This window comes from Eptatretus burgeri, chromosome 5 (genome assembly GCF_056783735.1).
Source record: "Eptatretus burgeri isolate ZD-2024b chromosome 5, Ebu_testis_v1, whole genome shotgun sequence".
Taxonomy (NCBI): domain Eukaryota; kingdom Metazoa; phylum Chordata; class Myxini; order Myxiniformes; family Myxinidae; genus Eptatretus; species Eptatretus burgeri.
The window spans coordinates 21,990,516-22,004,930 of NC_140965.1; the positions used below are offsets into that span (position 1 = coordinate 21,990,516).

General features: G+C 45.8%; 1 protein-coding gene across 2 annotated transcripts in view; it reads right to left on the reverse strand.

Moving 5' to 3' along the window:
• Positions 1-3,089: 3,089 nt before the first annotated feature.
• LOC147026041 (putative Polycomb group protein ASXL3) overlaps positions 3,090-14,415 on the reverse strand; it is a 40,218-nt gene continuing 28,892 nt past the window's right edge. For both annotated transcript variants that reach the window (XM_085881028.1, XM_085881027.1), the window contains exons 5-6: positions 3,653-3,777; positions 3,090-3,453 (exon numbers count right to left, since the gene is read on the reverse strand). In XM_085881028.1, coding sequence (XP_085737154.1) covers positions 3,364-3,453; positions 3,653-3,777 — 215 coding nt within the window. In that variant the 3' untranslated portion in view covers positions 3,090-3,363. The remainder of the gene's footprint in view (positions 3,454-3,652; positions 3,778-14,415) is intronic.

Genomic DNA, 14,415 nt, shown 5'->3' on the forward strand with positions numbered 1-14,415 from the left:
GGACATCATATGAACTACAGCATTTTCACCGTACACCAGTTCCAGGATGTTTTTGAGTCCTGTTCCCACCATCAACGTGCCTATTGCTCCAAGCAGACTCATGAACGTGTGAAATGTACCCAGCCTAAGCACGATCCCCTTCAAATGGCTATTCTCTGGTGCAGCACTAATTATCTCGGCAGCTTTCCAGTACAGCGGTTGATCAAACGTGATCACAGGAGGGACGTGGTGTCTGATGGCCATGTTGGACAGGAAGTTCAAAGTGGACAGAATTCAAGGCTTGTCACCTGGATACATATCAATCATTGGCAAATACAGAATGGAGGATGCGCCAGGATATGTCTGTCCTCGGTGAAGGATGTGCATCATCCCCTGCCAGCCTGGTACAGTGTGCTTGAAATGGAAGGATAGCTCCCAGAAGATCTCAACTCTCATGTCACAGACTCAGAGATCTGGGAGGTCTCGGAACTTGATGTTGCGAAGAAGATTGGTTGCAAAGCCATATTCTTTGATATCAATTTTTGACATCTGTACAATGTTCAATTCTGAAATCTTCTGCCTTGTCACAAGATGACTTGATTTTCTACAAGGAGTCAATGCAGCTATCATGAAATTCCATGAAATATGCCCATTCCATGAAAGGTACCTTTGCCATCAAGGGTGATTATGTTGTGATCGACATTGTCACCGGCAAACAACACTGCTCGGTCAAATACGCCTGTTTCTTCAATTAGCAAATCGGGTGTCACACAGCTTGCCGCATTATTTTCAAACCACAGTACAGCAGTACTTAGACACCAGTGGATTGCTGATCCATTAAAACCATGGACCAGAACCAACAATTATGTTTTTAATCACAATTATTGAAGAAGTTATAGCTGTTTTAGTTATTTCAAAGCCCTGTGGCAGCCATCTTGAAAATGACTGTTTTAACCCATTTCCGGATGTCAGATTTTGGTCGACTTTTTTCTATTGATCAGTATATCCAGTAGGAATGAAAACCACTGAGAAATCTTTTGTTTCAATTTGTTGTGGGTTTGGTGGTTGTTTGTCATAAATTGACCCGACTATGAAGCAATAAGTTATGTTAAAATTTAGAGGCCTTTAATCCAAGTCACAATTAGTCAGTTCATTGGAGAAAATGGAACCATAAGAACATCTTTCATAATGTAATATTATTCAGCAGATGTAATTTTTTTGGGGTGTAGAAGAATATAATTTTGCCGTGGGTAGTCTTGAGTAGGACTATGTTATACCATGTAAAATTATGCATGTAATTATACCATAAATACTTTACATAAAATTATACCATGTAAAGCCCAGAGCAAAATTATACCATGTAAACGCTTTGACACTCATAAGAAGTGTCAAAGTGTTTTCTACAAAGTATAATTTTACACTGGTGGTACGTAAGACTACATTCCACCCTTGGAGTAGTTATCGCAAGTAGTTGTTACTCTCCCACTACCTAAATAATAGTGACGTGTGGTCTTGCTAATGTAAAACCGCCGTAGTTTAAGAGATGAAGTTGTATTTCATTCCTTGGAAAAATGAGATTTTGAAATAGCTTTTAGTGTTATTACAGTTTATCTCTTATAATACCAAGCTTGCACACTAAAAACTCGGCTCGCCGTCACACGATCCCTATTAAATTACTGTGGCACTTAGCGGACATGCCGACAATGTTTGGGAAGTCTTGGCATTCCATAGTACCACTTGCATTTTGCACAATGCGTATTTTTGTCATTCCCCGTGTACGGTCTGTCGTCTGCTACCAGCTATGTTGTACTGCTATCCCGTGCATGTGCACGGGTATCGCTAGTATTGTTATGTTTGCAGGGAGGGTGGGTGGTGATGGGGGGGTGGCGGGAGGGGTTAGGTCAGAGATTTAAGGTATAGGCCCCCGGTTTTCATGTAGCTTTCGGACTTATGGAAGGCTGTATTAAGGACACGTTGATAGGGATGTCATCCTGTTTGTTCACGTGTTGTTGGGAGACAGCATTGTAAACTTTTGCAACTCGAGACCCCTAGAATAATTAAAATGCACAAATAACCTTGATTAATAGCCGAGATGCTTTAGACCTCGTTTGGAGTGTAAAGAGCATTCTCCACTCAGATTCGTTTTGCGACAAAATTGTCGTAAAGCGCAGTCATTCACGGAGTTGATCTCCGTCGTGATCGGTCTCCACGGTAGATGCTGTTCTGGTGATAGCAGTTGACATAGGGGCCGTGCACACGGCAATAAATTATATATTCCTCCTTTATTTGTCCTTTAGCTTTCCCTCAGTTAGTTTGTGACTGATTTTTGGATCAATACGTGTGGCGATACCAAATAACGGTTTTATTGGTGGTGTAATGCTCCATTACCAACAACGTTGTGAACTCTTTAAATGAAACAAAAAAATGTACAAAACAAAATGAATGTCATCATTACGTGTTTGGCTTATCTATTCTAAGATATGATGACCCGATCACAAGATCATGTGTGAGCAACACAATAGCACTCCATGGAGATATATTTATTAGAAACGAAAAATAAAATAATTAATTTGCATCAACAAATATAATACACACGTCTTCTTTCATCACAGTGGTTTGCTGTTATCCCATTGCTTTACCTTTACCCACATTTTCAATGTTCATCCATTGCCACCTATTGTTCTGCTCTTCCATGAGCCTCAATACTGTAGAAAAACAATAACGAGAGCGAAGTCGATGGCGCACCATCGCAAATCCCCATTCTTCCCACCAAAAGCAAAGTTGAAAGATAGCAAAAAGTTCCACCAGGAATGACCCAATATCAAATTTTGAGTGAAATAAAATTTCCGTTTTGATCCCTGTGACCAAGTCCCCACCCCCCTGGGGCATGAACCTGGGGATCAAATCCCAAAAATTGTTGCAGATGACATGTGTCCCCTAATGTTGATTGCATATACAAAGTTTCATTTTTAAAAAACGTTTAAAAATGTGCCCATAATTGCATTTTTTGGTATTTGACATTTTGACCCCGTCCCAGGGGCGGGACCCAAAATTATATTGCTATTGCACCTTCTTACCAGGTGGTGATTATAAGTTTGGTGAATTTTTGCATAACCGTTTAGGAGGAGATAGTGTGATGGACAGACAGGTTTTTTTGTTTTTTTCCTTCAAAAAGCAAGGGGATAATAGAAATGGTGAATGTATGTCACGACTATTCCGCTGCTGAATGAATATGCAAAAATATTGCAATGGTCCAAGCTTACAGTTTAGTTCTCACCATCACAGAAGGATAAAAAATTCAAATGATTACATTTTAAACACAAAACACTGATCAGAAATTTCAAGTCTTTAAAATAAAACAGTACATCAGGTGAGTGAACCACTCTATAGCACACCTTGCCTCGACTTGTGTGAAATCACGCAGGACATCAACTTCCTGGCCACAATTCTCCGTTGTCTGTGCTGCCACAGCGCCTGTGAGTGGAACCACCATTAAGCTCGAATGAGTTATTTTTTTTTCATTTGGGAAGATCGGTTTTTTCGAAGCAGCAGTGAAACAAAGTGCTCAATGTACCAATTATTGTAATGCAGGGAATAAACCTCTGCAACACACCAAAAGCTGCTCATATAAAGGTTTTTTTTAGGATTAGAACCCCCCTGTGAGCCATCTTACCTGCTTCAGTGCTTTTCGGAAGTGTTGTTGACTCACAGAAACTGACCGGGATTGGCCAGCTCCGTTGCTGGCTGGGCTTGCCACATCCTCCCTGGTACTCCTGAGAACTGCGATCCGCGTTGATGCTGCAAGTAAATTGCTCATTTTCAGGACTGCAGAGGACATGCCTTTAACAAAGTAAAACCCAAGCTGATGTTAAAAAGCTTTCCATCTTGTCCACCCCTTGTGTTCTCCCCTAACCCTCATCGTTACCTGCATCCCTTGTTTGTTCGTCTCCATCTACCTTCTCCCTCTGCCCAGCTATTGGCATTTCCCCTTTCTCCTGCTGTTCCCTTTGTTATGTTGCATCCTGGTCTGTTCTGTGTCCTTGCTCTTCCACAAGCCGAGACCATGTATGGAAAAAAAAATAACTGACAGCAAAAAAATCCCCCAAAATTCGTTGTATTTTGTAAACTCAAATTCTTCTGATGGAGAACCATATGAGAAATCCAACTTAATAACTGTGTACCAACATACCAGCTTATATGTAAAGTCAAGACATTCATCCCCAGCTTGATGGAGAACTGCTCGCCCCTCCTGGCTGGCAACCCTGCCTCACACCTTTATCAGCTTGAGGCCGTAGAAACCAAGGCCTTCAAGATCATTGGAATCTCCCATGATGAATCGGTCTTTGAGCCGATTACTTTCACATTGCAGACAGGTCAGTGGTCTCTCTGTCTTCCACTACCTCCTTTCTGGTCTTGCACCCACTGCCCTTTCCATGCTCTGCACCCACCCCCCCCCAACCCCTTCCACCAAGGTTTCTGAAGAGTACATGCAGTCTGCGAGTAACCCCCTTCTCGTGAAACTTCAAAAGTCCAGACTCGCTGTGCACCTGCCCTCCACATATTTGCTCCTCTTTTTTTCCCCCACCTGTGGAACCAACTTCCTCAGTCTCTTCAATCTCATTCTTCCCTCCAAGGCTTCGTTCACCACCATCTCAGGTCACCCTCCATCCACAGCCATTTTTTTTGCCCCCATTAACCCTCACCAAGTGTAAAAGACAATATAGCAAACACAGGACAGCAATAATAAATAAATAAATAACAAGTATATTTGCACAAGGACACAAATACTGGATGGAGCTCCAACAACACAAACCCCTAACAAGGATCTTTCCATAAACTTCACCAACTGCTGCAAGCCTGGCGGAACAGAGCTAAGTCGGGATGCCTTTACTTTAATAATGACAAAGTTTTCAATCATACTAAAATATGCAATTTGGCATCTCTCTTTCTAACATACAGACAGATGCCAAATTGTGTCTGTGTAACGACGATACATTCGGTCATTATTTATCTAATCTCAACCAAACTTGCTCGGGGGGGGGGGGGGGGAAATGCATAGCTGAAACTGCAGAACTTTTTAAAGAAGGAAAGTAATGAGTAAAACGACTCTTTACTAGGGAGATTCGGGGGAATGCCTCCCGGGAAATTTTGAAAAATTGAAATCAAAATATGCCTTTTGGGGGGGTGGGGGGGTGATCCTGTCCAGATTGTAACAAAATACTTTGCAAATAGAAAGTGATATTTGGGGAAGAATTTTTTTATTTCACCTGAACATCCATTGCCAGGACGATTGTTTTCAGTTCGTACAGCATTTTGTTATCATAAAAGAAATGAATACTGAACACCACATATCTTTCCAGGACTTTGAATACAAGTGTTTTACGAAGGGGGAAGGGTGGGGGGGTCACACGTCACATACTGAAGCGGTTTACCACAATCACACTCGCTCCTGATGCAAAACCAGAGCATTCACTACCCCTTTAAACTCACGAGTCATCTAATGGAGGGGTTTCCTGGAATTACCCAAGCTCCAGTGTAAACCAGAGCATTCACTACCCCCCCCCCCTTATGTTTTCAGGGGTCAATAAACACACCATCCCACATGTACAAGGGAAAGTTGCAAGCCATCATAAACAAATGAGTTTTAAGATATTGATTTTATTTGCATTTACAGTACAACACTCTCGTCCCTGTGCTTGCCAAACTTTTCTCATCCCCACTCCTCCCCCCAGTGAAACTGAGTCGAGAGCTTGACGGATTTATGTAATGTGGTGGTGGTGCAGCACAAGCATGATGGGCCAAATGGCCTCCTCCTGCATCAAAGTTCCTTGTTATATTTATTGGTCTCCTATCAATGGGGTCACAAACTTCACAGCGACCAACAGATTTTATCAGGTTTTGTATTTGTGTGCTGCAGAATCGTGTCTTCACTTCATTCAATGTAAAGACAGAACTTCAGTCTTTTCCGTGAAGTTCATAGGAGGGAATGGCAATGGGGAGATTAAAACAAAATCCCATGATCGACGCCATTTCCGTATTTACCGACAGACACAAGTTATCCTGCCTGGCGGACATCTGATCAAGGCAACGCGCTTGTAAGCTTTTATACCCAGCTAACCTATACAAATATACATCATTAAAAAAACGACCATCGGAGTAATTCACATAATCGTGGTCATGATGTGTTAGCAATGCACCCCATCCGGATGAACTGGGTTAAGAAATAAAATGAGTATATCGGAATATCATCAAGATTCCCGATAATCATGGCATGCTTTTCTGATGACAAAAATACAAAAACCTCCGTTTGGGTTGTTACAAAAATACGGATTTACGTACACATACAGAAGAGTTTCACCCATGCTAAGGGTCATACCACAAAGGTGGCAGCAACTTCATTTGCCCCCTTCCCCCAAGGGGTTTTGCACCTTGGACAAACACCGTGTTAAGGTGTATAGGTAGCAGCTTACTGTGGCGTTTTTTTCAAAGCCACTTCTAATAACCAAAGTAACTGGAAAGAGAAATCAGAAATTGGAGATCTCCACCAGGAATTGTATTGTGTGGTGTTTTGTGTGGCGTTTATATGGTTTTGTGGTGTGTATTGTGTGTGCTGGTGTATTCGCGTCTGTGTGGCAGGCTATGCATTGACGATGTAGGTTTGCATTCATACAGCGGACAAACAGGCTTTTTCAGTTTTACTCGAATGCTAGACCCGTTGCTTTGCTGACGGAAACACCAATCTTTACGTAATTGCAAAAAAAAAAAAAAGGTTGTTAATGGGAAAATAAAATTAGGCGGTGTATAGATCATGGCCTAGCTAAACTGTACACTAAAGGAGCAAGGAGGAGGAGTATAGACATCGGACCTCACACATTCCAACTGTGTAATCCCAAACAATGTCTAGGACTTTTACATGCAATGAGACTGTCTCTTGGCAATAAGAGGATTGATGAGAAATAGGAATGGTGATATTCACATTTGTAAACCTAAAAAAGGCACTGAAGTTGTAACCTTGAATAAGATCGATTACATTAACAAAATGATGGATATCCTCAAAGATGAAACAACAGTCCAACAACTGGGAAGTGCAGCTGAACACGATCGTACGTCACGGTTGGAAAGTCAGATCACCAAACGGCTGTTACAGCTCCACAAGCACGGTGAACTGTCAAAGGGGTTGTCCAACAGGATCAAACATGTTGGAGCCCACCATCCAAGAATGTACAGCTTGCTCAAGACTCACAAGGAAAATGTCCCACGAAGATCGATATAATCCATGGTTGGTTCAGCACAACATGAACTTGCCAAGTGGTTGGGAGAGGTACTACAACCAGTATTGGATTCGCTTTCACATTTCGTGACCAAAGATTCTTTGACATTTGCAGAAGCAATTTGTGCTGCAACACCGATAAGTGCGGACAACATAATCGCCTTGTTTGACATTAAATGCTTGTTCACAAATGTCCCACTGATAGACAATTAATATATGCTCACATCTCACATCCTTCTTGCCAAAAATGGAGGGGCCTCTCAAAGTGGGAAAAATAATAACCAGAGTGAGCCAGGGACATCGTGTGAGGGAAACATTTCTAACAGCAAGGGACGTGGGAATGGGGTGAGAAGAGTGGTGGAGGAGGTGGAGGCTACAAACTCTGCACATATTTTAAGTTACAAACTCAAGGTACAAATACAACTTTGTGAGGGGGATAACATGGAAAATGTGGCCTTGACCTCAGAGGCTGTTTTGAGTCTGCAAAGTGATGCCAAAGTGACCAATATAGCAATTTTTGGCAAACAGGCTGACTAATTGGTCCGCCAGTGAAGCGAATGATGAAGGCGAATGAAGGCTCTGTGAGTATTATATACCAGCAAATACCACCCGTCGCTTCGTTGATGAGAATACTGAGAGAGGGGGTGGGGAGGAGGAAGAGGGGAGAAAGAGAGAGGGGTGGGGAAAGAGAGAGGGGTGGGGGAAAGAGAGAGGGGAGAGTGAGGAGGTGGAGGGGAAAGAGAGAGGAGGGAGGGGGAGCAAGGACAGAGGGGGAGCAAGGAGGGAGGGAGAGTGAGGAGGGGTGGGGAGTGAGGAGGGAGGGACAGTGAGGAGATGTGGGAGAATGGAAAGCAGCATGAGGTAAGAGGAAGGGAAGGCAGACATGTGGTGGGGCATCAATTGCAATTCATAGTCTCATCAAAATTATTCTGAACAGAATAGCAGCGAAGACGGAAGCAAAATAATGTTTGAAATTCATTTTCTAACGGTCATACAAGAAATAAATACTACACAGAGAAACGCCGCCATGTCCGGACCCAAGCTGTATGGAGACAAACACCGCTCGGACACGTCCGGAGAAAAACTCCCGTCTGGATACGTCTGGAGATAAACACCAACGGGACACATCTGGAGACAAACCCTGCCTGGACATAACCATCATCCAAACGCGTATAAAGATGATTACCATCCAGAGATAGAAAGAGAGAGAGGGAGGGAGAGAGAGGTGTGGGAAGATGGGACTGCACTGTATTAGGAGGATGTGGAGGGAGGATGGGATGGAGAGAGAAAAAGAGAGAGAAAAAGAGAGAGAAAAAGAGAGAGAAAAAGAGAGAGAAAAAGAGAGAGAAAAGAGAGAAAAAGAGAGAGAAAAAGAGAGAGAAAAAGAGAGAGAAAAAGAGAGAGAAAAAGAGAGAGAAAAGAAAAAGAGAGAGAAAAGAAAAAGAGAGAGAAAAGAAAAAGAGAGAGAAAAGAAAAAGAGAGAGAAAAGAGAAGAGAAAAGAAAAGAGAAGAGAAAAGAGAAGAGAAAAGAGAAAAGAGAAAAGAGAAGAGAAAAGAGAAAAGAGAAGAGAAAAGAGAAAAGAGAAGAGAAAAGAGAAAAGAGAAAAGAGAAGAGAAAAGAGAAAAGAGAAAAGAGAAGAGAGAAGAGAAAAGAGAAAAGAGAAGAGAAAAGAGAAAAGAGAAGAGAAAAGAGAAAAGAGAAGAGAAAAGAGAAAAGAGAAGAGAAAAGAGAAAAGAGAAGAGAAAAGAGAAAAGAGAAGAGAAAAGAGAAAAGAGAAGAGAAAAGAGAAAAGAGAAGAGAAAAGAGAAAAGAGAAGAGAAAAGAGAAAAGAGAAGAGAAAAGAGAAAAGAGAAGAGAAAAGAGAAAAGAGAAGAGAAAAGAGAAAAGAGAAGAGAAAAGAGAAAAGAGAAGAGAAAAGAGAAAAGAGAAGAGAAAAGAGAAAAGAGAAGAGAAAAGAGAAAAGAGAAAAGAGAAGAGAAAAGAGAAAAGAGAAGAGAAAAGAGAAAAGAGAAGAGAAAAGAGAAAAGAGAAGAGAAAAGAGAAAAGAGAAGAGAAAAGAGAAAAGAGAAGAGAGAAGAGAAAAGAGAAGAGAGAAGAGAAAAGAGAAGAGAGAAGAGAAAAGAGAAGAGAGAAGAGAAAAGAGAAGACAAGAGAGAAGAGAGAAGAGAAAAGACAAGAGAGAAGAGAGAAGACAAAAGAGAAGAGAAGAGAAGAGAGAAGAGAAGAGAGAAGAGAAGAGAAGAGACAAGAGAGAAGAGAAAAGAGAAGAGAGAAGAGAAAAGAGAAGAGAGAAGAGAAAAGAGAGAGAAGAGAAAAGAGAGAGAAGAGAAAAGAGAGAGAAGAGAAAAGAGAGAGAAGAGAAAAGAGAGAGAAGAGAAAAGAGAGAGAAGAGAAAAGAGAGAGAAGAGAAAGAGAGAGAAGAGAAAAGAGAGAGAAGAGAAAAGAGAGAGAAGAGAAAAGAGAGAGAAGAGAAAAGGGAGAGAAGAGAAAAGGGAGAGAAGAGAAAAGGGAGAGAAGAGAAAAGGGAGAGAAGAGAAAAGGGAGAGAAGAGAAAAGGGAGAGAAGAGAAAAGGGAGAGAAGAGAAAAGGGAGAGAAGAGAAAAGGGAGAGAAGAGAAAAGGGAGAGAAGAGAAAAGGGAGAGAAGAGAAAAGGGAGAGAAGAGAAAAGGGAGAGAAGAGAAAAGGGAGAGAAGAGAAAAGGGAGAGAAGAGAAAAGGGAGAGAAGAGAAAAGGGAGAGAAGAGAAAAGGGAGAGAAGAGAAAAGGGAGAGAAGAGAAAAGGGAGAGAAGAGAAAAGGGAGAGAAGAGAAAAGGGAGAGAAGAGAAAAGAGAGAGAAGAGAAAAGGGAGAGAAGAGAAAAGAGAGAGAAGAGAAAAGAGAGAGAAGAGAGAGAAGAGAAGAGAGAGAGAAGAGAAAAGAGAGAGAAGAGAAAAGAGAGAGAAGAGAAAAGAGAGAGAAGAGAAAAGAGAGAGAAGAGAAAAGAGAGAGAAGAGAAAAGAGAGAGAAGAGAAAAGAGAGAGAAGAGAAAAGAGAGAGAAGAGAAAAGAGAGAGAAGAGAAAAGAGAGAGAAGAGAAAAGAGAGAGAAGAGAAAAGAGAGAGAAGAGAAAAGAGAGAGAAGAGAAAAGAGAGAGAAGAGAAAAGAGAGAGAAGAGAAAAGAGAGAGAAGAGAAAAGAGAGAGAAGAGAAAAGAGAGAGAAGAGAAAAGAGAGAGAAGAGAAAAGAGAGAGAAGAGAAAAGAGAGAGAAGAGAAAAGAGAGAGAAGAGAAAAGAGAGAGAAGAGAAAAGAGAGAGAAGAGAAAAGAGAGAGAAGAGAAAAGAGAGAGAAGAGAAAAGAGAGAGAAAGAAAAGAGAGAGAAAGAAAAGAGAGAGAAAGAAAAGAGAGAGAAAGAAAAGAGAGAGAAAGAAAAGAGAGAGAAAAAAAAGAAAGAGAAAGAAAAGGGAGAGAAAGAAAAGAGAGAGAAAGAAAAGAGAGAGAGAAAGAAAAGAGAGAGAAAGAAAAGAGAGAGACAGAGACAGAGACAGAGACAGAGACAGAGACAGAGACAGAGACAGAGACAGAGACAGAGACAGAGACAGAGACAGAGACAGAGACAGAGACAGAGACAGAGACAGAGACAGAGAGAGAGAGAGAGAGAGAGAGAGAGAGAGAGAGAGAGAGAGAGAGAGAGAGAGAGAGAGAGAGAGAGAGAGAGAGAGAGAGAGAGAGAGAGAGAAAAGAGACAGTCCCCGCGTCTGGTGCCAGAGATTTTGTTCGTGGGGAATTCGCTGTGGCTGGCGCAATGATGGCGGCGCAATGGAGATGAAGGTGAGGCGTTGCTGTTGTGGCATAGGTGGTGAGGGGATGCCGTGGTGGTGGTTGTTGTGAAGCGGTTGGTCGTGGAGGTGGTTGTTGTGAAGCGGTTGGTCATGAAGGTGGGCGTTGTGAAGCGGTTGGTCGTGGAGGTGGGCGTTGTGAAGCGGTTGGTCGTGGAGGTGGGCGTTGTGAAGCGGTTGGTCGTGGAGGTGGGCGTTGTGAAGCGGTTGGTCGTGGAGGTGGGCGTTGTGAAGCGGTTGGTCGTGGAGGTGGGCGTTGTGAAGCGGTTGGTCGTCGAGGTGGTCGTTGTGAAGCGGTTGGTCGTGGAGGTGGGCGTTGTGAAGCGGTTGGTCCTCGAGGTGGTCGTTGTGAAGCGGTTGGTCGTGGAGGTGGTCGTTGTGAAGCGGTTGGTCGTGGAGGTGGTCATTGTGAAGCGGTTGGTCGTGGAGGTGGTCATTGTGAAGCGGTTGGTCGTGGAGGTGGTCGTTGTGAAGCGGTTGGTCGTGGAGGTGGGCGTTGTGAAGCGGTTGGTCGTGGAGGTGGGCGTTGTGAAGCGGTTGGACGTGGAGGTGGGAGTTGTGAAGCGACTGGTCGCGGAGGTGGGCGTTGTGAAGCGGTTGGTCGTGGAGGTGGGCGTTGTGAAGCGGTTGGTCGTGGAGGTGGGCGTTGTGAAGCGGTTGGTCGTGGAGGTGGGCGTTGTGAAGCGGTTGGTCGTGGAGGTGGGCGTTGTGAAGCGGTTGGTCGTGGAGGTGGGCGTTGTGAAGCGGTTGGTCGTGGAGGTGGGCGTTGTGAAGCGGTTGGTCGTGGAGGTGGGCGTTGTGAAGCGGTTGGTCTTGGAGGTGGGCGTTGTGAAGCGGTTGGTCGTGGAGGTGGGCGTTGTGAAGCGGTTGGTCGTGGAGGTGGGCGTTGTGAAGCGGTTGGTCGTGGAGGTGGGCGTTGTGAAGCGGTTGGTCGTGGAGGTGGGCGTTGTGAAGCGGTTGGTCGTGGAGGTGGTCGTTGTGAAGCGGTTGGTCGTGGAGGTGGTCGTTGTGAAGCGGTTGGTCGTGGAGGTGGTCGTTGTGAAGCGGTTGGTCGTGGTGGTGGTTGTTGTGAAGCGGTTTGGTCGTGGAGGTGGTTGTTGTGAAGCGGTTTGGTCGTGGAGGTGGTTGTTGTGAAGTGGTTGGTCGTGGAGGTGGTTGTTGTGAGGAGGTTGGTCCAAAATAACGATAGCAAAAGAATAACGGTTAACTGAAGATTCACAGCCCTGCACACGAATAATTGCCTGTAAAACATCGGTGGGGAAATCTTTTCTGAACACGCACTTATCGACATAACTGATCGAAAGGACCTGTATGGTGTTCTGTGAATTTCCACAACAGCAACAATATTATATCTAATACGAGCAAATACCACCAGTTGCTTCGCTGAGGGGAATACTGGGAGGGGGAAGAAAAAGATGGGGGAGAGTGACGAGGTGGAGGGTGAAAGAGAGAGTGGAGGTGGAGGGGGAAAGAGAGCGTGGAGGTGGAGGGGGAAAGAGAGAGTGGAGGTGGAGGGGGAAAGAGAGAGTGGAGGTGGAGGGGGAAGAGAGAGTGGAGGTGGAGGGGGAAGAGAGAGTGGAGGTGGAGGGGGAAGAGAGAGAGTGGAGGTGGAGGTGGAGGGGGAAGAGAGAGTGGAGGTGGAGGGGAAGAGAGAGTGGAGGTGGAGGGGGAAGAGAGAGTGGAGGTGGAGGGGGAAGAGAGAGTGGAGGTGGAGGGGGAAAGAGAAAGTGGAGGTGGAGGGGGAAAGAGAGAGTGGAAGAGAGGGTGGAGGTGGAGGGGGAAAGAGAGGGTGAAGGTGGAGGGGGAAAGAGAGGGTGGAGGTGGAGGGGGAAAGAGAGGGTGGAGGTGGAGGGGGAAAGAGAGGGTGGAGGTGGAAAGAGAGGGTGGAGGTGGAGGGGGAAAGAGAGGGTGGAGGGGGAAAGAGAGGGTGGAGGTTGAGGGGGAAAGAGAGAGTGGAGGTGGATGGGGATAGAGAGAGTGGAGGTGGAGGGGGAAAGAGAGAGTGGAGGTGGAGGGGGAAAGAGAGAGTGGAGGTGGAGGGGGAAAGAGAGAGTGGAGGTGGAGGGGGAAGAGAGAGTGGAGGTGGAGGGGGAAGAGAGAGTGGAGGTGGAGGGGGAAAGAGAGAGTGGAGGTGGAGGGGAAAGAGAGAGTGGAGGTGGAGGGGAAAGAGAGAGTGGAGGTGGAGGGGGAAAGAGAGAGTGGAGGTGGAGGGGGAAAGAGAGAGTGGAGGTGGAGGGGGAAAGAGAGAGTGGAGGTGGAGGGGAAAGAGAGAGTGGAGGTGGAGGGGAAAGAGAGAGTGGAGGTGGAGGGGGAAAGAGAGAGTGGAAGTGGAGGGGGAAAGAGAGTGGAGGTGGAGGGGAAAGAGAGAGTGGAGGTGGAGGGGAAAGAGAGAGTGGAGGTGGAAAGAGAGTGGAGGTGGAGGGGAAAGAGAGTGGAGGTGGAGGGAAAGAGAGTGGAGGTGGAGGGGGAAAGAGAGTGGAGGTGGAGGGGAAAGAGAGAGTGGAGGTGGAGGGGAAAGAGAGAGTGGAGGTGGAGGGGGAAAGAGAGGGTGGAGGTGGAGGGGAAAGAGAGGGTGGAGGTGGAGGGGAAAGAGAGGGTGGAGGTGGAGGGGGAAAGAGAGGGTGGAGGTGGAGGGGGAAAGAGAGGGTGGAGGTGGAGGGGGAAAGAGAGGGTGGAGGTGGAGGTGGAAAGAGAGGGTGGAGGTGGAGGTGGAAAGAGAGTGGAGGTGGAGGGGAAAGAGAGTGGAGGTGGAGGGGAAAGAGAGAGTGGAGGTGGAGGGGAAAGAGAGAGTGGAGGTGGAGGGGAAAGAGAGGGTGGAGGTGGAGGGGGAAAGAGAGGGTGGAGGTGGAGGGGGAAAGAGAGGGTGGAGGTGGAGGTGGAAAGAGAGGGTGGAGGTGGAGGGAGAAAGAGAGGGTGGAGGTGGAGGGGAAAGAGAGGGTGGAGGTGGAGGGGAAAGAGAGGGTGGAGGTGGAGGGGAAAGAGAGGGTGGAGGTGGAGGGGAAAGAGAGGGTGGAGGTGGAGGGGGAAAGAGAGGGTGGAGGTGGAGGGGAAAGAGAGGGTGGAGGTGGAGGGGGAAAGAGAGGGTGGAGGTGGAGGGGAAAGAGAGGGTGGAGGTGGAGGGGGAAAGAGAGGGTGGAGGTGGAGGGGAAAGAGAGAGTGGAGGTGGAGGGGGAAAGAGAGAGTGGAGGTGGAGGGGAAAGAGAGAGTGGAGGTGGAGGGGGAAAGAGAGAGTGGAGGTGGAGGGGAAAGAGAGAGTGGAGGTGGAGGGGGAAAGAGAGAGTGGAGGTGGAGGGAAAGAGAGAGTGGAGGTGGAGGGGAAAGAGAGAGTGGAGGTGGAGGGGGAAAGAGAGTG